Source organism: Artemia sp. Qi Xiang Cuo, chromosome 4 (assembly GCF_049724085.1).
Source record: "Artemia sp. Qi Xiang Cuo chromosome 4, ASM4972408v1, whole genome shotgun sequence".
NCBI lineage: Eukaryota > Metazoa > Arthropoda > Branchiopoda > Anostraca > Artemiidae > Artemia > Artemia sp. Qi Xiang Cuo.
The window spans coordinates 70,541,523-70,564,064 of record NC_142797.1 but is presented as its reverse complement, the minus strand read 5'-3'; the positions used below and the strand labels follow the sequence as shown (position 1 = coordinate 70,564,064).

The window sequence follows — 22,542 nt, the reverse complement described above, 5'->3', positions numbered from 1 at the left end:
AATTGCTCTCTCTCACTCTCTCTCTCTCTCTCTCTCTTTATCTCTCTGTATCTCTCTCTCTCTCTCTCTCTCTCTCTGTTTTAAGCTTCTGTGGCGTTAATTTCTAGTATCTTAATTAATTTACTGCTATAAATATATTTATGTATATTTATGGATAAAAATTTAAAACCTAGGTCAATTCAATGGATAACTGCAATCAAAACATTATCTAGGCTATTTCTTTCAATAAATATTCAAACTATAGATAATCTGTCAGATAAATATTGTTGCATAAACTAACTTTTATTTATACGATCTACGATAAGATATCTTCTCAAATGATAAGGAACCAGCTAATAAGTTTTAATCACACCAAAGGGTTTGAAGTTTGTATACTGAGCATATTTTTGGATTAAAGAAAAATAGTTAGTTCCTTCTGTGAAAGTACATTAGGTTCTTGAAGATTGGGATATGAATTGCATGGTAAACAGCTAGCTCATACTCTTATGGAAGATTGTAAAAACAGGTAAATTCCTTTTGTTTCTTGTTTTTAGCACTTGTCGTTGGAGACAAATATCGATGAGCCATCAGACATATAGGCAAGCGGCGGGGGCGGCTTCTCGTCCGGGCCCCTAAAAAAAAGTTGAGACTAGACAGTTTTTCCATGATTTTATTGTTATAGTTTTCAATAAGATGCACTTTACATTTGTTTTGTTTTTATTTTCAATTAATTTTTCATGAAAGAATACGGCTCCCATGCATTTTTCAAAGATCCTCCGTGGTTTCTTTTTCTTAACTGCAAACATACACTTATTAAAGTGGATTTCCAAAAATAACCGTTAAAAAAAAATCGAGAGCAACATAAAAACCTTAAAGAAGCAAAAAAAAACTTCTTACAATAAATTAAACATAAAATGAACAGAAATTACTGCCGATATCCCGCTATGAAATGTCTTGGTTTTCACGATGTTTTTATATAATTATTGTGTTTTTAGATCTTCTTCAATTCCTCTGCCCTCTCCATATCCCCTATTGGAAATCCCCCCCCCAAAAAAAAGTAGATATACAAACTTTGTTTTACGGACGAGAGCCATAAAAAAAAAGTATATTTACACTCTTTGTGAGTGCCTGAGAAAAAAAAGGTGGCACCCCCTCTCCAAAACACATAATTGCAAGTCCCCCTCCCAAAATAAAATCCTGAGACTTTAATCCCAATTTCCCAAGGGTAAGACAAAACAGGCCCAACCTAAGCGTAAAATATGTCATCTTTTAATGAAGCTACTTATCAGGCCCGTTTTTTAGCACTAAGATCTTACATCTTTCTGCAAAGATTATCGTTTTCTAACTCATCTTTGTTCTAAGATCTTACAGCTCACTGTTGTTAGCAAAAAGTGTGAAGACCGCCACTGTTCTGCCATATAAAACAAAGACGTTTGCGCAAAAACGACCAAAGATGTAAGATCTTAGTTCAAAGCACAATTCATATAATTATCCAGTAAGCTTATCGCAGATCATTTCTGGTCTTCGTTCTCGGTGCGAACAAAAAGCTCCTCCCACTTCCTTCTGTATTAGCGGGTTAGTGTGTTGACTCAATGAGAAATGGTTACAACGTGCATTATTCGTAATTGCGAAAGCAGAAAAAACTTGGTGAGCCAGCCAAGTGGTTTGCAAGTGTCCCATCTCACAGGTATGACTTAATTTATATACAAATTATGACTTAATCTATTATTTACATACAGTGGGCTCAAATGATTGGCCTATGTAGGATTTTGTAAAAAAGGAGGCGGGGGGTTGATGAAATTTGTGAAAATAAGGAATTTTTTTCTTCTAATAACTGGTGGAATAGGTGTGATGGTCTCAGGGGCGGAGCCAGGATTTTTAGGGGAGGGGGGCGCAAAGTAGGTTGATCCGACAAACTTACGTTAGGAGCAAGTTTAATTAATGCAAACTTGCGTTAATTACGTAAATTAGACTACTTTACGGGGGTAACCCTCGCCCCCCCTCCCCCTCTGGATCCGCAACTGGATAGTTTATCATTTTTTTTTCACGTCATGATATTCATTTTCTCAGATTGTAGTTGCTGTGATATTTGAAAAATCTAGTTACCTGTTTTGGCGGAGAGACTAGATAAGACTAGTTTTGTTTTCAATCAATGTTTTCATATGAAATAAGCAGACCTTTCCTGAACTTTAAACAATAAACATCTCTGTTTAAAAATCTTTGCACTTTGTGAATTTAGATAGCGATTAGGGTTCCTGATTGAGACCAATTTTAGGACTTGGGTTCTAATTATTGGTTTGTTGTGGTAAAAGTTGCCGGGAATAAAAACCGGAAATAAACAATCGAATATGGCTTGAGTGCAAAGACCTGAACTGGGAAACTGGCTGCGAGGTCATCCCCCTTGAAAAATTCATAAGATTTATTTGCGCACACGTGCATATTACGAAGTAAAATTTAAAAATCAGGAAATCGAGAGACGTACCTATCACGGAAAATGAACTAGCAAATAATTATTCTAGTTTTAGTAGTTTAAATATTTGATTATCTGTTTTTTTGAACAAAGGGGTAAAAAATTTTTAAATTTGTGTTTGATTATCTCCTTAATGGGCTCCTCAGTACTACAGACAATAAAAATCAAACCAATATCAATAAACAGATGTGAAAAGTGGAAGTGACTATATTTAATTTAGCTGCAAGTCTACATTCATGCCCACCACGTAATTTCCCTTTGAGAAAATATTGATAAAACTTTTAAAACTGAAATATCAATGCGAAGCACCAAATATCATAACCAAATGTCATCGCTTTATGGCATTGTTCAAATAAAACTTATTTTTTACTTGATTATCGTCGTAAATTTATTCTTTGTCTTTCTTTCCATTCTTAAACCAATGTTATATTTAGACCCCGGCACCGCGCCGGCGGATCGACGGAACGCCGCCGACGAGAGGCCCGGCTGAACGCCGCCGAAGTGTCGTAACGCCGCCGGCGCACCGCAGGCACGCCACCGCCGGCAGAGGCGGCGGCGTTTGGTCGACTTTAAATTATTTTTACGGCAATTCTTTATTGCGTCAACCGCAAAGTTGGAGCTTTTCCTTCTCGTGTGGTTTAGTATTTCGATTTTCCTGATTAGAAATCAAGCAGAGCTTGCACCATCCCCGAATTTTCGGGTATTTCCCCGAAAATCTATGCGTCACCCCGAAAAAAAATTTGGTTCCCCGAATCCCCGAAAATCACGCAATCAAGGTGCCACCCCTAGTGATTTATCACCAGTGACTTTCCCTGCCAAATATTACTTTGTATACCATAATTCTTCACTGCTCTCTTGTTCATTAATTTTCGTCTCTTTTGTTACTTTGCATAAAAACCAGACAGATGCAATATGCTATTGCCAATATTGCAATATACACAGTTCTTCAAATGTTGACAAAAAAAGTATCGTCTTTATGAAATGAGTTTAAATCATTTCGAATGCAGTTCCCCAATCGTTATTTCTTACATCATTCTTAGTCAAAAAATTTATTTTCAAGTTGAATAGAATTATAGAACGCATTCACTACTATACAGCTTCAGCCTTTTGTTGGATTTTGAAATTGACAGCCGACAGATTGTTTCTACAGCTGAATCGTAAGTTTGCAGATTTTTTTTTTTCTGTTTTTAGATAATATTTTATTAATGTTTAATACTCAATTATTGAACACATGATAGAAAATAAAATCTTCTTTCTGTAACATTTTTACCCCCCCCCCCCTCCAAAAAACAGCCTTTGGTTCAGACAAAATTTAGCTATAGACTAAGCTATGTACAAGGTTGGGGAATTAAAGATTTAACCGGAAGTTACCCCAAAAATATGATTCATAAATAAATTATAAATTATTGCCTATAGGGGAGGGGGCTATCATTTTTAAATGATAATACCTCTTTTTTTATTGAAAGCAGGGATGCCTAAAAGATAATTATTTTTTTCATTTAAAGTGGAGATAGAAGAAAATGATATCAAATTCCCTGGGAAACTATTGAAACATTTTGATAGACCCAGGGCCCTCCATTAGGACTTGTTCATTGTCTTGGGTATTTTGCGATTTCTCATAGGCTACTGGCCTAATTTGGTTTTTGTGTGTGCTCCCTTTTAATTCGATTCTTTGGATCTTATGGAATGCCATGGCGTATCTGTCACTCAGTTTTCCCATAATTTGAGGTATATCTTAATAATTTTAACTATTTTGTTGTTGTCTTCGTGCCCCTTTACTCATACCCTCAAATTTTTTTTCAAGGAACACTAAGCTGTTTAATGTTATTTTGCGTATTTTTTTTTCAACCATATAGTGACCTATTTATTTATTAAGTAAATTATTTTTCTAATTAAAGCTGAGACGGTATCCTATCAAGGTGGTATCCAGAGGGGTAGGGGGGTAGGGAGGTATTATAGAGGGGGGGGTAGGTGACGAACTAGGATGAACATTTCCAACATCTTCCTGGAGCTACTTCAGTGTGCATATTATTTCATTTAATTACACTTAAAAAGGATGAGCTTTTCATTTTTTACCTAAGAAAATAGCTGGCACTTCATTTTTCTTCATAGCGAATAAACTATTAAGTGTTTTTTGTGTCATTGTAATTGAAGTGTTCTCATGTGAAGTGTTCATCGTGTATTTTTCAATTTGATAAATTTACTCCTTTTAGATACAGTTTATAATTTGACTGATATTAGGTATTTATCAGTGTATAATTTGGAATGAATTCCCAAAAGAAAAAATGAATAATATCCAAAAGAGCAGCCAAAGGCGATAAAAAAAGCAGCAGTTCAGCCTTAGCCTACATGACATATATTCTATAAAGAAGCCAAAAAAAAACTTTAAAATGCATTTTTTTTTAAATTGTTATTAAAAACCAGTTTTTAAAACAAAAAGGCTTCTTAGGAATCCAAAAGACCAAAAAAAAAAACAATCAATATCAAAGTCGCCCATTTCAACTGTTTTAAATATGACAAAACAGATATAGGCAAAGGGCATTATGAAAAAATTAAGCTTTTAATTTCAAAGTTATATTCAAAGTTTTTACCCAGATAACTGACGAATTTTGTGACACGGTATTTGAAGTTTTATATGCAGTAATGCTCAATGAAAAAAACTTTTAATTTCGATAATTATTTATGTTAAGAATACATAGCTAATAGATACTTCAACTACTCGTATTATACAGGGGTTCTAACACGCCACAGCCATTTCGTTTCTACCAGAATTCTACTTCTCTAGATGAATAACGTAGAAGACAAGTTTTCAGCCAGCGCTAGCGAACTTTTGAACTCATGAATAGGCTCGAATCTGTTGTAAATTTAAGCTGTGATTTGAGAAAGACTGATGAAACATTAATGTTTGCGGTCAACATTTATCCCGCCGGCGGCGCGCTGCCGACATTTTACCGGCGGCGCGCCGCCGCCGTCTTAAAGGCGTCGTGGCGCGGCGTGCTGTTTTTTGCCCAGCCACCGCCGGTCTTCCCTCATCGGCGCGGTGCCGGGGTCTAGTTATATTTACCTTTTGCATTATTACAGCCAATATTGTATATTGTATATACAATATTCAATATTGTATATATTGAATATATACATTCATATAAATTTATATGCAGTGTTACCGCCATACCAATTATTCTCCTTTTCTTTTTTTATTCTTTAATAATAATTTCTGGTCGTTTTCAGTTTGAGTTATTGTAGGCTTCTATTTCTACTGATCTTAAGTTTAATATGGTCTTTACTTTTCTTTAAAAAAATTTTCTTTTTCGTAAAGTTTTCGTAGTGTATATATATATATATATATATATATATATATATATATATATATATATATATATATATATATATATATTTATATTTATATCGGCGCGTACAAACAGCTCCTCTCATTTGATCTGCCATCAGCGGTCCATTTACCCTGGAACACGTATTTTGGCAGAAACTTTCTCAAATGCCTTTGAAACCAACTTGAGACTTCGAAACCTATTATTCCTAAAAACATCTAATAATAACATTACACTACTAACTACCAATTTTCATGTATGTATTGGAACAAATTAATTTAAAATTAGTTTCTTCAAAATTAGTGTTCCAACGTTGAAGCCCAAGTTTTGCGTCCAAGGGAAATCTGACTTGTCTACCCGTGAAAAGATCTGACACCGCTTATGTTTCTATCTGCGAAAACGTTCTCCGGAGCACTCGCACCCCAGTCCAGGTTTTTATAATGGGTAAGATTGGGAATGATCATACTGGATAATTATATGAACTGTGGTTCAAAGATTTCACTTTTAAGCGTTTTCGGACCAAAGATGTAAGATCTTAGCACATTGATAAGTGAAAAAAACGCCCTTATTGTAGCCTATTAATCGATATGTTGCCGTGAACGTCCGATATTAGTGAATGTCAACATTCACAGGGGAATGTCCGAAATTCTTTTTTTTTCTCCTTGGATTTAGTCAGCGTTGACAGTCAACTTTTTCAGTTTTATGCAAGGTTTGCGGGTGACAGGTTAGGTTGGGTTAGGTTTTTAACCAATTTCTGAGACTAATAGCCTTGTTAAGCCTAACCTAACCCAGCGTAACCTAACTTTAACTTTTCAAACAGTTTTTGGTAACGAACTGTAAGTAAGGTGCGACGCAGCTTAATAGTAATCGAAACTCTAAAAAACGGAATTTTGATACCAATAGATATAACAAAATAATTGGCATATAATACTGCTTCAAAATATATAAGTTTCATTAATTTTAGTGTTGCCCATCAAAGGCTAAGAGCCTGAGAGTATTCACCTGATTTTTGAAAAGGGGGGAAACACCCCCTAAAATTCAAAGAGCCTTAATAGAAATCACACCTTCAGATTAAGCATATCAGAGAACCTTGCTGTAGGGGTTTCCAGCTTCTCTCGGCAGAAATATGGAATTTTGTATTTTTTGCCAGAAGAAATATCACGGATGCGTGTTTATTTGTTTGCTTTCTTTTTTTTCCGGGGGTGATTGTGTCGACTCAGTTGTCATAGAATATCGGGAGAGTGCTCGTTCGAACGAAAATTTAAAGTTCTAATGTCCTTTTTTAGTGGCCAAAAGGACTGGAGGGCAACTAGGGCTCCTCCCACGCCCTCTTCTCCCCAAAATTGTCTGATCAAAACTTTGAGACAGCCATTTTGTTAAGCAAATTTGAAAGGCCCAATAACTATGCCTTTGGAGTTAACATGACTCCTCACGGCCCCAGGGGAAAGGGTTATAAAATTTGTCCATCATTTACGTATAGTATTTGTTATTGGGAAGTAACGTACATTTTTCGGGTGGGGGAGGAGTGATTTTCTGCTGGGAGGTATTCCACGGGTAACTTTCCATGGGCAGGGTGGTTTCCAGGAGATGAACTTTTCACTGGAAATTTTAAACTGGTGGAATTTACCAGAATTCCTATACGAAATTCTTTTTATGTATTGCTTTCTCTTTGCCAACTCAAATTTACACGTGGAGATGTTAAAGATAATTACCGGGGGTACGTTTTCACCGGGATTGAATTGTCTAGAGGATATATCTATGGGAAGGAGGAATTTTCTCGTAGAAATAGGGCCAGATTTCCTGGCACTATTAAAAAAAACGATCAGAAACAAAAAAAACAAGTTTTTTCAACTGAAAGTAAGGAGTAATATTAAAACTTAAAACAAACAGAACTTTTTATGTGTATGGAGGGGGGCTGCCCCCTCCTTAACACCTCGCTCTTTACGCTCCAGTTTGAATTTCGTCCTAATTTTTTAAGAACGACACCTGGAACCAGTGGTGGATCCAGGGGGCGAGGCCCCCCCCTAGCGTAGTCTATAGTAGCGTAATTTACTTAATTAATTCAAGTTTTCGTTAATTAAACTTGCTCCTAACGCAAGTTTATCGGATCAGCCTATTTTGCCCCCCTCCTAATTTTTTTTTATAGGATCAACCTATTTTGCCCACCCCCTAAAAAATCCTGGATCTGCCCCTGCCTAAAACACAAGGGTCGTTTAATTAGAACAACAAGAAGCTTTTTTAAAAGTACAAAATAAAATTAAGCCTGAAGAGTGAGCTGTTGCGGAAAGGGTAACCCCCCTCATATACGTAATAATTTTTGTTTGTTTTATTTAGTACCGGTAAAATCATTTGTTTAGTACCATCAAAGCTTGTAAAAGACTACAGTACACAAATCTAGAAATATGTACTGTCCCTAAGACTGAAAAAATTGATTCCTAAAGCTAATTAAATTTTAAAAAAAAGGTTTACCGAGGGAAGTAAAGAGCAAAGTTTAAACTTAAAATGAAAAAAAAAATGATTACTTCACAACCTATCTAACATATATCAACAAAACTAGTCCAAACAAATCAACAGCTGATATTTCCCTATGTTTGTATGATTACAGAAAACTAGCGCTTTACTGAAAACACAAAACAATATAGAAGTTTTGGTACAGTAAAGAAAACCACTTAAGGACACTTTTATCAGTATAAAAATAAAGCATTTTATGATTGTTGCTTATTTTTTCGTTTGGTATGGCATCACTTCTGCCCAATGAGCTTATTCCAATGATTGACTGTTGTTTTGGGTCTGAAAAGGACACTTTATGTTACTTTGTAGACGAGTTCGAAGTGAACCAATCTTGGTAGCATTAGGACTACAGACTCGCTTTAGAATTCGTATTATAACTTAAAATTCTCTGTTGTACAGAGAGAAACAACCGGATTTCCAGAGTTCATATTATAGTTTATTTGTTCTTTATTTCGAGTAACACTAGGTGAGACCAACATTTTACCTGATAAATCAATCCAATATTTTTTATGGTGTCTAATGACGTATTTAGATAATATTTATTTTTATGCCTAAGTTTTTAAGAGAACTTCGATTGTGTAGGTAATTTTACTGATATCACAGCTCGTGTAAGACTATGACAAATGTTATAGATTAGTTTTTTGTTGTGAAGCTACGTGCTATCTTTTGACTCCCAAATCAATATTATTGTTTCTTATGCTCGGTTTTTGTGTTTTCAGCAAAGCGCTAGTTTTCTATAATCCTACAAACACAGAAAAATATCACCAGTAGATTTATTTGCACTATTTTTGTCGATATATGGTAGATAGGCTATGAAGTAATAATTTTGGATCGTTTTAAGTTTCAACTTCGCTCTTTACTTCCCTTAGAAAAACTTTATTTTTTTAAATTAATCTGTCCCTGTTTTTTTTTTTTATTTAATGTAAGAGGCAACAATGCAATCATAATTTTTTTTCCCCAGGAGAGATGCAGCCCCGTCATATATAGAATAATTATTTCCGTGTGTTTTAAAATTTATTATTACTCCTTCCTTTCAGCTGAAAAACTTATTTTAAAAATTTTAATCTCTGATTGTTTTTCAAAAAATTCTAACAAATTTTTCTGGTTTGTCCGAAATTGTTCATGTTTGAAGGTAACAATCCCTAGAGAATATGGCTGTAAACAAATGCAAAAGCCACATAATTACAAAGGTTGACACCATTTTGAGGGATTTCTGGCTCTTTTTCATGGAAGATCACCATAAATTTATTTTCGGAATAATCTTTTACTTTTAAGGTGAGTAAAAGTTTTATGAAACTTACTAAGAGATTTCTAAGGGGGATTACATGTGGGGGGGGGGGCGTTCTTATAAACCTCCAGTTAAGGGCCTGGACTATAATTATTACAATTGTACCGTTTTATGCTTCCAAGTTTTTCCACTTAAGAACTGGCGCCAAAAGTGCTGTTCGGCACTTATGGATAATATAATTGATAAAAGCACGTAGAAATGAGTAATAACTTTAAATGAGCCATTAAACAACTCTCTAAAAGTTCTCATAGCCCACTAGACCCAGCTTTTCCACCCGAGACATCGCATCAAAAGTGTCATTTTTAGTGCTATACGGCACTTATGAATGATAGAATTTATAAAAGCACGTAGATATGATAAACAGTTTTTAAATGAGCATAAAACTGATGCCGTTCAACATCTCTCTATGATGTTCTGGTAACCCGCTAAGCCTGGAAAAAACAAAAAGAAATTAGAAACAGGAGACAGATTAGTGCTACCCATGCAAGAAAGTGATTTTCCTTGTTGTTCTGGGAGGGGAACTGTAATTTCTCTGTACAAGGTTTTTGACCATACTGATTCCAATGGTATACTTTTCATTTTGATCTGACCCCTTTTTTGAGGAGCTTTAGGCTTTTTCCGAATTCTCCATAAATTTATTTTCACAATAAACTTTTACTTTTAAGACGAACCGATATAATGGTTAGCATTCCTGAATCAGTGTCGTACGGCATTTTTTATCAACTTGGGGATACTATGGGCTGCTATTCGCTCTTTACTAGATAGCAGCTACTGATGCAGTCATGATACAAGGTTTTGGCCGTATTGGTTCCAATGGTGCATTTTTTTTTAGTCTGATCTGACACCAGTTTTGATGAGTTTCAGGGTCTTTTCAAAATCACCATAAATTTGCTGACAGCTGACCGTGAGTTTTCATCAGCTTGGTCATTGGTTTAGTTAAGTTTACGAGATAAAATTAGATTTTTTTTTTTTTTCTTATTTACAGACCCACTATATAAACACAAAGGAAAAAGTGGAGTGCATAAGAAATAAGAAAAAAAAATTAGATAACAGAAATCCCTTTAAACACTATTCACAAAAAAGAGGTATGAGGCACGACATTGCTGATGCCGATTTATGCTTAGCACGGAGTTCAATACTATCTTAATGATGGAAAGGATCACGGACCTGAAAATTCTGAATTATTTTAGAATTACTGTGCCTAGAAAGAAGGTATAGGAAGTATTTATAAATTTAAAGTATTTTTTTCTAAGACGAGACGTATCTCTTCTTGTAGGGAAGAGTATTCCCGACAAAAACTTAACGTGGGGCGCAACACAAGACGAAAAATTCTTTCCAAGATCTTTCCAAGATCTATTCTCACTAGGCAGTTTTTTTCAAAATGTGTCTTTCCACTTTTAATTACTAGGGGCTGCGGTTTGCTCTTTACTAGCTACTGTTGCAGCCATGATTGCAGCTACTGCTGCAACCATGATAGAAGGCACAAAACCATAATTGAAAAAAAAATACACAATACCGATGAATCCGATACCAATACGCCCGCTAACGACACATCCAATTATTTTCCGAATTTTTAGTCACTTAAAAAGTGCACTATAAAATTTAATTTCAGTTCGAATGAGCCATTAAACATCTCTCTATGATGTTCTAGTCACCCGCTAGCCCTGGTAAAAAAAACGAAAAAAAAATGAGTGACAGATCAGTGCTACCCATGCAAAAAAATGATTTTCCATATTGTTCAAGGAGGGGGACCGTAATTTCACTGCAGCTAGGTTTTCGACCATGCTGATTCCAATGGTACACTTTTCATTTTGAATTGACGCCATTTTTGAGGGTTTTGAGGCTTTTTTAAAAATCAACATAAATTTCTTTTCGGAATAAACTTTTACTTTCGAGACGAACCGAAACGACTATTCCTGAATCAGTCATATTGCAAAATTGTCATATAACAATTTTTTTCCCTCGACAGTTTTCTTCTGAACGTGTTTTAGCTTATGGTTACTATGGGCTGTGGTTCACTCTTTACTAGGTTGCTGCTAATGCTGCAACCATGATTAAATCCAAGCGGAGAAAAGGGAATTCCAGACATTCACTGGTGAATGTCGACATTAACCAGATTTCGGACACTCACGGTAACATATTCAAACTATACGTTTTGAAATGCAATTTACCGATATTGTTCAAATGAGAGGAATTAGACAGAAGCGCCAAATCCCTATGCTTAGACTGCACAATCTTTAAATCTAGAACTGGTATCTTTAAGACTCATCTACCTTGGACACCACTTATGACAGGTATCGGCCCCTTAGACTAGGGAGTGCTAAAGCTCTTTGCCAAAAAAGTTGGGAAATTACTGCAAGCAAAACCCGCTAGGTTTCAGGCATAAAAAAGAAAAAACAGGAAGGGACAATTAACATGCAAAAAATTATTTGGGGGCACGGATCCAACAAAAACGGGGGTAAATTTATCGGTTTACTCACTAATGAGAGCTAAGAAATAGACATACCTGTACCATCAGAACTTTATCCTGCATCCAAATATAACACTCAATTGCGTCGGAAATGACATTTACAACCCCACCTCCCCTGAATGTGCAAATATATACCCCGAGCTGTACATATGCGCTAAATTCTGTATAAGCCTCTTTTTTTCGTCAACTTGATCTAAAAGTTTTTCAGAATAATGGAAAATTTATTTCATATACACGATTCAGGATATATATATATATATATATATATATATATCAGGGGAGGGGGGATAAAGTTAGTTTCTGACCCAATGAATCCATATACTTTGATTCAGGGTGAAATTCCGATTCTGAAGGCGTGTCTATTTGTTAAAACTTCATATGGAAGGAGTGGTCGTAAAAACTTTGGAGGGAGCTCATCCGATTGAAACTAAAAGTTTTATTGCTCATTTCGAGAATCAAAAGTGATTAGAGGGCAACAAGCCACTGTCTACGCCGCTGATCCCCAAACACATCCGATCAAAATTTTGTGATAGCCATTTTGTACAAAATAGTCAAAAGGTCAAAAAACGTGCATTTTAACACCAGAACATCGTAACTCTCATTGAAATTTCAGATAGATAAAGAATTAGCCCTAAGGAAGGACGGGGGGTTGAGGTATAAATCGATGAACAATCCCTCTTGATTTCCGAAATATTTCTGGTCCATGCTGCTATTATGAAAGTAAAGAGTAACATTAAACCCCAAAATAAGCAAAATTAATTTAGCATAGGAGGGTGGTTGCTCACTGCTCATTCAAGACCTCCCTCCACATGGTCGTAGAAAGTTCAGGGGTTGCTCATTTCATCTGAAATTGGGAGTTTTTTTTTATCAAAAGTGATTGGAAAACTAACCAGTTCCCCTGTCCTAGACTTGTGTTTGATATCTAGTCCTTTTTAATATTTGAAAAGTGATCAAAAATTAGTGATCTTTCTTTGGTAAAAAAAAAACTACACTAAACATTTATAGATGAGAGCTTTACACCTCTACAGTAGAGTTCTTTGATTGTTTTGTTGTTAGGGAGGGAGCAGATGCCTCAAAGAGCGCATTTTCTTGCCAAAACATCCGGACGCTCACTGAAGATTTAGGTAAATGCAGAATTAGCTCTAAGGAAGGAGCGGGAGGTGGAGGGAAAACTAATGTTCAATGCCTCTTAATATTTTGGAATGTTTCTGGTCTACACTGTTATTATCAAAGTAAAGAGTAACATGAAACCCAAAATTCGCAAATTTCATTCCTTATACAAGAGGAGCTGTCTCTTCCTCATCCCCAACCTCCCCTTGTGGTTCTAGGAACATCGGAGGATGCTCATTGGAGACCAACCAGCCCTGTCATAAAACTTTTTTTTATATCTGGTCCTTTTGTTACCCCTTGGGACATCTGATCATCATTTTTAGGTACTTATTTTGTACTTTCTCTGTGGCTGCTCAATTTTGCTTGTAGGGAATTTTCCAAGGAGGAATTATCCAGGGAAATATTTTAGGATGTACGCCGGATCCCGAAAAATGTTTGCTTCAGTCGGTCTAAGAAAAAAAAAATGAGAATAGCTTAGAGGAATGAGTTTAAATATAAGGGAGTGTTAGAGGCGTTTGGATCTCATATATTGAACTGATGGGATGGGAAAGGGGGGTAAAATCATTTTCAAATGAATATTCTGAACGTTTACCACTATATGCCCCATTGAGAAATAGAATATATTTGCTGTAAAGTAACTAGATAAATGAGAAAATACTACGCGAGTCAACTTCGTCTTCCATGAGTATTAAAGTTTTTGAGCCATGAGTCCCTGGGAATCTTATATTCATATCGAAGTGGAAAGATAAACTTGAAAGCTTTTTGTGTACACAGGATACAAAAAAGGCGCATCTGTAATATCTCGGGAATGACTTGATCAAGGATCATTCTAAAAATCATTTTTCTGAACTGTCCAAAGTGTAAATCCCTTGTGGGTAGAATATATACAGAATCTTTTTTGTGTCAAGAAAAATGACCAATGTTTATTATCTAAAACATTTTAGCGTAACTTAGATCAGGGGAATCAATCCACAAAAGTGTATCGAGGGGGTGGTAATTCTCTTTTTTCAATAGTAAAATAAAATAAGCCGTATTTTTATCAAAATACGTAAAAAATGTAAACATCTAGACGGGAAAAAATCTAGGGGCAACTAGAGATTTTTCATTTTTTTTCGTTAATATCTTTACTCGAAGGTGCTCAAAGACAAACATAAATCGTCCTCTCAGTTTTATGTAGAAAGACTTGATTACTTGTCAGTTGGTAATCATTTGAAACTGCTCGAAGTTCAAGTGCTCCAAGGTAATTATAAACTGTAAAACTGTCAGATCTATTGATGAGGAAATTAGAATCCTATTCTATTTGCTTGTTCCTGTTTAAAAACCGAACAATTTATGAATTTAAATGTTTTGTGCAGAAGTTTGATTCCAACAGATGGATTGCTCAACCCTGTCACCAACAAGACAATGCTTTTGTATGCATTATAAAACATCTCGGAGTAGAGCCCTGTGTTTTAAGTTTAAACATAAAATGGCGGGTTCTACTGAGCCCTTACCAAGCTTTGTCCTAGAAGTATCATGGCCTTTTCCCTCTACACGCTCTACGCCTGCTCTTTAAAATATTTTATACCGCATCTCAACTATGGAGACATAAAAAGATACAGAGGCCAGGTTTTTGCTAATTTTTGCTACTTATTTCATTTTTTAATTTTAATTATCAGCCTGGCTCTGGATTATCTGCAAAATCTAGCCAGAATTTTTTTATAATCTGGTATCTATCTTTGCTATATTTTTGCGGTTTCTACAATGTAGTTGACGATATTCTCTTAGATTCCTAATTGTCTTTGGGGATCTCTGAAGCTATTTGAATCCAAAAAGATGGAAGAGTTGGAGCACGGTAGCAGTACTCCCATTTATTTTTATTTTTCGTTTGCTATCAAATTACAGTTTAATTTAACGACCAACAGTCAAATGAAGAGGAACTAGAATCATTCGGGACAATATACTTCGGTTTTTGGGTCGTTAAAGGGTCTAGGATTCTCAGTTAAGCAACATTAAATATTGTTTCTCTTTTTCAGATAACAATGGAGGATCCCACGTTCTCAGCAGCCAGGCGACAAGATGATATCGTAGAATCTGATAGAGAAAGGAAAACATCAAAATGGTACTCTAGAAAATCCTATTTTGGGGCTGTTGGCTTCAACATAGCAACGTATTTAATACCAGCAATTTATTCAACTCTTTCAAAGCTATGGATCGCTAAAATCGATGCTGGCATTGTGGCAACTACCGATGCATATACTTACATGGGTGTTATAGTTGAAATATGGAATGAAGGCTTGCCAAGGGCTTCTTATTTGGTGATTGGTGATGTTACCGTGTCCGGAAATGAAAGACTTAATGCTTTACATACACTTATTGGATGTCAAGCCATGGGTGGCCTTATACTATCCCTCCTATTTTTGGTTTTAGCACCCCATTTCGCGAACACTTTCGTACCAGAGGAAACGGTTACCCAGAGCATTAACTATATTCGCATTAGTTCATTTTCCACATTTTTTAATGTGATTGATTTTACACTTGGGATTGGTCTAAGAGCCCTTGATAGGCCTGATGTGCCACTAGTTATAAGCTTGTCAAAGACACTGGCTAATATTGTGTTAGATTTTCTGTTCTTGTCTACATTTCGAGTGACTGAGTCTGTAAATGTGGAGACCCAAGCCGCAACACGGTTGGTGTGTGACTTCTGTGGCTCTTTAGCTGGTATTACTTATTACTTTACAACAGTTAAGGTGAAGCCAAAGTTGAAGGTAGCAAGCCTTAAATCTTTGATTGTTCCAGGGATATATACTTTTGCAGAAACGCTTGTTCGGAATGGACTTTACTTGTGGCTTGTTGCTGGGATTGTAAGCCTTGGAGCAAATTATGCTACTGCTTGGGGCGTATTCAATACTATCAGATGGGGGGCTGTGATGGTGTTAACAAATGCTCTCTACGATGCTGCTTGTGCGTTCACAGGTGAGGAATAGTATTAAAATTTCCTTTTTTTGCTAATAAAAGAATTTCGCCGTAAAGCTTCTCTGTAACAAAAAAAATACCCTTTTCTGGTTTGTTTTTTGTCATTTTTGCATTAACATAAAGACCATTAATACAGCCACATAGAACGAAATAAATTGGGGCAGTAAATCAAAATCTCAGAAATAAACTTGGCTATATTCACTCATAAAATATCGCTTGGAAGCTAAAACGTGACACGTAAGATGATGCTATTTATAAGGCTGTATCAGAAGCGATATGAGCTAGACTAAAAATTTTGAAATAGCCATTTTGTTCTACGTAGTTGATTTCCAGATAGAAATTATGCTTTTGAGAAGGACACTCCACCCACGGCCCTCAGGGCACGGGTTAAAAGTTATGCCCTGGGGACATGTAAGTTTTTTTTTAAGGAAACGTTTGTCGTAGAACCTTCAAAAAGGACTCATTCGATTGGAAATTCAAAGGGCTAGTGCTCTTTTAATAGTCGAAAGTGATTGGAGGGCAACTAAGGCCCCTCTCATGCCCCCCTTTTCCCTAAACACATCCAATCAAAATTTTTAGATAGCCGTTTTGTTCAACGTAGTTGAAAATTCTGGAAATTAGGTATTTGAGGATGACACCCCCCCCCCCCCCCACAGCCCTCAGGGTAAGGGTTGTAAGTTATGCCGTGGGGGCATATAAGGTTTTTATAGAACTCGTTGTCGTAAAAACTTCAGAAAGGGCTCATTCGATTGGAAATTTAAATGGCTAGTGCCCTTTTTAATAGTCAAAAGAGGTTAGAAGGCAACTATCACCCCTTCCACGCCCACCATTTCCCCAAACACATCCAATCAAAATTTTGAGATAGCCATATTGTTTAAAATAGTTTAAAGTTCTGAAAATTAAATCTTTGAGCAGGACACTCCCCCCACAGTCTTCAGGGCAAGGGTTATAAGTTATGCCCTGGGGGCATATATGAACCTTATGGAAGGAATGGTCGTATAACCTTCAGAGAGGGCTCATTTGCTTGGAAATTGAAGTTTCTAGGTCACTTTTTAAGCGTCACAAGATATCACGAGATAACCAACCCTCCCCAAGCCCTTTTTTCCCAAAGGCATCCGATAAAAATTTTGAGATAGCTATTTTGTTAAAAATATTTCAAAAATCATATAACAAAAAACTTCGGTGTCGACATCACCCCCCAAGACCTGGGGGAGGCGTTGTAAGTTATGCCCTGGTGGCATATATGGTTCTTATGGACAAGATGCTCGTATAAACCTCAAATAGGGCTCATTTGATTGGAAATTGAAAGTTTTAGTTAACTTTTTAAGAGTCAAAAGAGATTGGAAGGCACCTAGCCCCCTCATCCACGCCCTTTTTTCTCAAACCCATCCAATTAGAATTTTGAGACAGCCATTTTTTGTAAAAAATAGTTAAAAGACTATTTAACGAAAACTCCGGGATCGACACAGTCCCCCAGGGCCCGAGGATAGGCGTTGTAAGTTATAACCTGGGGGAATATATGGTTCTTATGGAAGGGATGCTCGTAAAAACTTCAGAGAGGGCTCATGTGATTGGAAATTGAAAGATCTAGTTCATTTTTTGAGAATAAAAAGAGTTTGGAGGGCAACTAGCCCCCCACGCCCCTTTTCCCCCAAATGCATCCAAAAATTTTTTTGAGAAAGCCATTAAGTTAAAAATTGTTCAAAGGTCAGATAACAAAAACTCATGTGTCGACACTACCCCCAAGACCCGGGGGCAGGCGTTGTAGGTTATGCCCTGGAGCATATATGGATTGGAAATTGAAAGTTCGAACTCAATTTTAAATATTCAAAAGAGATCCGAGGGCGACTACTATCCCCCCTCTCCACGCCTTTTTTTCCAAACCCATCTAATGAAAATTTTGAGATAGACATTTTGTTAAAAATAGTTCAAAGATCATATAACAAAAATTTCGGTGTCTACACCACCCCCCAGGGCCCAGGGGCAGGCGTTATAAGTTCTGACCTGGGGGCATATATAGTTCTTATGGAAGGGATGCTAGTATAAACTTCAAAAAGGGCTTATTTGATAGGGCTCAAAAAGGGAATCGAAATTTCTAGTTAACTTTTTAAAAGTCAAAAGAGCTTGGATGACAACTAGCCCCACCTCCACACCCTTTTTTCCTCAAACCCATCCGATAAGAACTTTAAGACAGCCATTTTTAAAAATAGTTCAAAGACTATATAACGAAAACTCCGGGATCGACAAAGCCCCCCCCCAGGGCCTGAAGGCAGGCGTTGTAAGTTATGACCTGGGGGTATATATGGCTCTTATGGAAGGGATGCTTTTAAAAACTTCAGAGAGGGCTCATTTGATTGGAAATTGAAGGTTCTAGTTCAGTTTTTGAGAGTCAAAAGAGATTGGAGGGCAACTAGCCCCCCCCCCGCGCCCCTTTTTCCCAAAATACATCCGATAAAAATTTTGAGATAGCCACTAAGTTACAAATTGTTCAATAGTCAGATAACAAAACTCAGGTATCAACACAACCCTCCAGGGCCCGGGGACAGGCGTTGTAGGTTATGCCCTTGGGGCATATATGGTTCTTATAAATGGGATGCTTGTATAAGCTTCAGAGAGGGCTCATTTGTTTGGAAATCGAAAGTTTTAGTTCACTTTTTAAGGTTCAGGGGATTTAAGGGAAACTAGACCCCCCCTCCCACGCACCCTTTTTTCCCAAACCCATCCGCTACTGGTACAAATTTTGAGATAGCCAGGTTTTTTGAAAATTGTTCAAAAATTAGATAACAAAAGCTCTGGTATCACACAACCCCCCAGAGCCCGGGGAATAGGCGTTGTAAGTGTTGTCTTGGGGGCGTATATGGTTCTTTTGAAAGGGATGCTCGTATAAACTTCAGAGAGAACTCATTTGGTTGGAAATTGAAAGTTCTAGTTCACTTTTTAAGAGTCAAAAGATATCCGAGAGCAACTAGCCCCGTCCCCCCACACACTATTTTTTGCCCAAGCCCATCCGATAAAATTTTCAAAATAGCCATTTCATTAAAAATTGTTCAAAGGTCAGATAAGAAAACTTTATTATTGACACAACCCCCCAAGACCTGGAGGCTGGCGCTGTAAGTAGTGCTCTGGAGGCATATATACCTTTTATGGAAGGAATTCTTTTATAAAATTCGAAGAGGGCTCATATGATTGGAAATTAAAAGTTCTCATTCAATTTTTAAGAGTCAACAGAGATCTGTAGGCAACCAACCCCCCCCCCCTCTCCACGTCCTATTTTCCTCAAACTAATCCGATAGGATCTTTGAGAGAGCCATTTTTTCAAAACGGTCCAATGATCATATAACGAAAACTCCAGGGTCGACACAATCCTTCAGGGCCCGGGGTAAGCATTGTAAGTTATGCCTGGAGGGCAATACAGCTGTTTTGAAAGGGATGCTCGTATAATTTTCAGAGAGGGCTCATTTGATTGGAAATTGAAAGTTTTAGTTCAGTTTTTACGAGTCAAAAGAGATCAGAGGGCTACTATCCCCCCACACCCCTTTTCCCCCAAATATATCCGATAAAAATTTTGAGATAACCATTTTTCTAAAAATGGTTCAAAGGTCAGATAAAAAAAACTCCGGTGTCGACACAACCCCCCAGGGCCCGTGAGCAGGCAATACAAGAAATGCCCTGGGGGCATATATGGTTCTTATTGAGGGGATGCTCGTATAAACTTCAGAGAAGGCTGATTTGAATTGAATTTGAAAGTTCTAGTTCAAGTTTTAAGAGTCAAAAGAGATCTGTAGGCCACTAGCCCCCCCCCCTCTCCACGTCCTATTTTCCTCAAACTAATCCGATAAGAACTTTGAGAGAGCCATTTTTTCAAAACGGTTCAAAGATCATATAACAAAACTCCAGGGTCGACACAATCCTTCAGGGCCCGGGGTAAGCATTGTAAGTTATGCCTGGAGGGCATATATAGCTGCTATGGAAGTGATGGTTGTATAATTTTCAGAGAGGGCTCATTTGATTGGAAATTGAAAGTTCTAGTTCAGTGTTTACAAGTCAAATGAGATTAGAGGGCAACTATCCCCCCACGCCCCTTTTCCCCTAAATGCATCCAATAAAAATCTTGAGATAACCATTCTTCTAAAAATGGTTCAAAGGTCAGATAAAAAAAACTCCGTTGTCAACACCACCCTCAGGGCCCGGGAGCAGGCATTACAAGTTATGCCCTGGGGGCACATATGCTTCTTATTGAGGGGATGCTCGTATAAACTTCAGAGGAGGCTGATTTGAATTGAATTTGAAAGTTCTAGTTCAAGTTTTAAGATTCAAAAGAGCGTGGAGGGCCCATAGCCCCCCCCCCCCTGACGCCCTTTTTTATCCAAACCCATCCGATACAAATTTTGAGATAGCCATTTTTTTTTAAATAGTTCAAAGGTCAGAAAAAAAAATCCAGTGTCAACGCGAGCCCCCAGGGCCCGGGGGGCAGGCATTGTAAACTATGTCCTGGGGCCGTATATTGTTCTTATGAAAGGGATGCTCACATAAACTTCAGAGAGGGCTCATTTGAATGGAAATTCAAAGTTCTAGTTCATTTTTTCAGAGTAAAAAAAGATCTGGGGGCAACTAGCCCTTCCCACCCTCCACGCCTTTGGGCTTATTGGATGGATAAACCCATCCGACACAAATTCGAGGTGACAATTTTGTTAAAAATAGTTCAAACATCAGATATTAAAACTTAGATATTAAAATTAGTTCAAAGACTATATAACAAAAACTCCGGGATCAACACAGCCCCCCCCCAGGGCCCAGGGACAGGCGTTGTAAGTTATACTCTGGGGGTATATATGGTTCTTATACAAGGGATGCTCGTATAAACTTCAGAGAGGGCACATTTGATTGAGAATAAAAAGTTTTAGTTCACTTTTAAAGAGTCAAAAGAGACCGAAGAGCGATTAGCATCCCCCTTACGCCCTTGTTTACCCAAACCCATCAGATAAAAAAAATTTAGATAGCCATTTTGTTAAAAATAGTCCAAAAAACAGATAATAAAATCTCATAGGTTGACACAAACCCATTCACTTTGATATTGTTACTTTGATTCCAGTTTTGATACTTTGATGAACATTTTATTTTTTTAAGTTTAATTTTGAAATAAGAAGTTTTTAGAAACTTGAAATTTTTTGCAATCAAAAACGAACAAAAATTAATTAAAAAACTTTCCGAAAAATAGGTTTTTCAAAAAAAAGTAAAGGTCACTTTAAACTTAAGCTCAGCAGATACAAATACCTGTTAAAATGCAAACTCAAGACGACCAGAAATTACTATTAAAGAATAAATGAAGCCCAAAACAAATAGAAATTAAATAAAGAATCATAGCAAAAAACAAACAGCAAGTAATAATATAAATGAATAAATAGATCTTAAAGCGAGTAATGCTTAGATTGAATATGAAAATCAAGCTTAAAACGAAAAACAATATTTTGCTATTGCAGCATAAATGAAACTTAAAACGAACAGAAATTAAATAAACAATCAATGCAGACAAACACACAATAGATATTAATGTAGGAAGCGCAATCGCGCTACCTAAGTAAAGAACGGTGTTGGCACAATGTATTATTTTTTTTTTTTCATACCAGGGCACTTCGCATCGAAGGAGTTGTCGTAGAAACTTCAAAAAGGGCTCATTGCTCAGTGGCTAGTGCCTTTTTTAATAGTCGAAAGTGATTGCAGGGCAACAAGCCCCCCCCCCCACACCCCACCCCACGCCCATCATTCCCCCTAACACATCCAGTCAAAATTTTGAGATTGCCATTTTGTTCAGCGTAGTTGATTTCCAGATAGAAAATATGTTTATGAGGAGGAAACTCCCCCACAACACTCAGGACAAGGGTTTTAAGTTATGCCCTGGGGGCATATAAGAACGATTTTAGCACAATATATTATTTATTATTTTTTTCCTTTAGAGACGAGTACTTCGTATCGAAGATGTTGTCGTTGAAACTTCGAAAAGGGCTCATTCGATTGGAAACTGGAGTGGCTTGTGCCCTTTTTAATAGTCGTAAATGATTGGAAGGCATCTAACACCCATTCCACGCCCACCATTTCCCGAAAGAAATCCAATCAAAATTTTGAGGTGGCCATTTTGTTCAGAGTAGTTTAGTTCCAGATAGAAAATGTGTTTTTAAGGAGGACCCTACCCCACAGCCCTCAGGGCAAGGGTTGTAAGTTATGCCCTGGGGGCATATAAGGTTTTTATAGAAGGCGTTTTCGTAGAAACTTCAAAAAAACTCATTGGATTGGAAATTAAAAGGACTAATGCCCTTTTTAATAGTCGAAATAACCACCCTCCTCCCCTCTCACGCCTACCTTTTCCCCAAACACATTCTATCAAAGTTTTGAGATAGCCATTTTATTTAACTTAGTTTTAAGTTCTGGAAATAAG

At 36.9% G+C, this 22,542-nt stretch overlaps 1 protein-coding gene across 1 annotated transcript in view; it reads left to right on the top strand.

Annotated features, from left to right (window-relative positions):
- Positions 1–346: 346 nt before the first annotated feature.
- The window catches only part of LOC148953387 (uncharacterized), a 34,054-nt gene continuing 11,858 nt past the window's right edge, over positions 347–22,542 (top strand). Inside the window, exons 1-2 of the mRNA XM_089088517.1 lie at positions 347–505; positions 15,170–16,109. Coding sequence (XP_088944643.1) covers positions 15,176–16,109 — 934 coding nt within the window. The 5' untranslated portion in view covers positions 347–505; positions 15,170–15,175. The remainder of the gene's footprint in view (positions 506–15,169; positions 16,110–22,542) is intronic.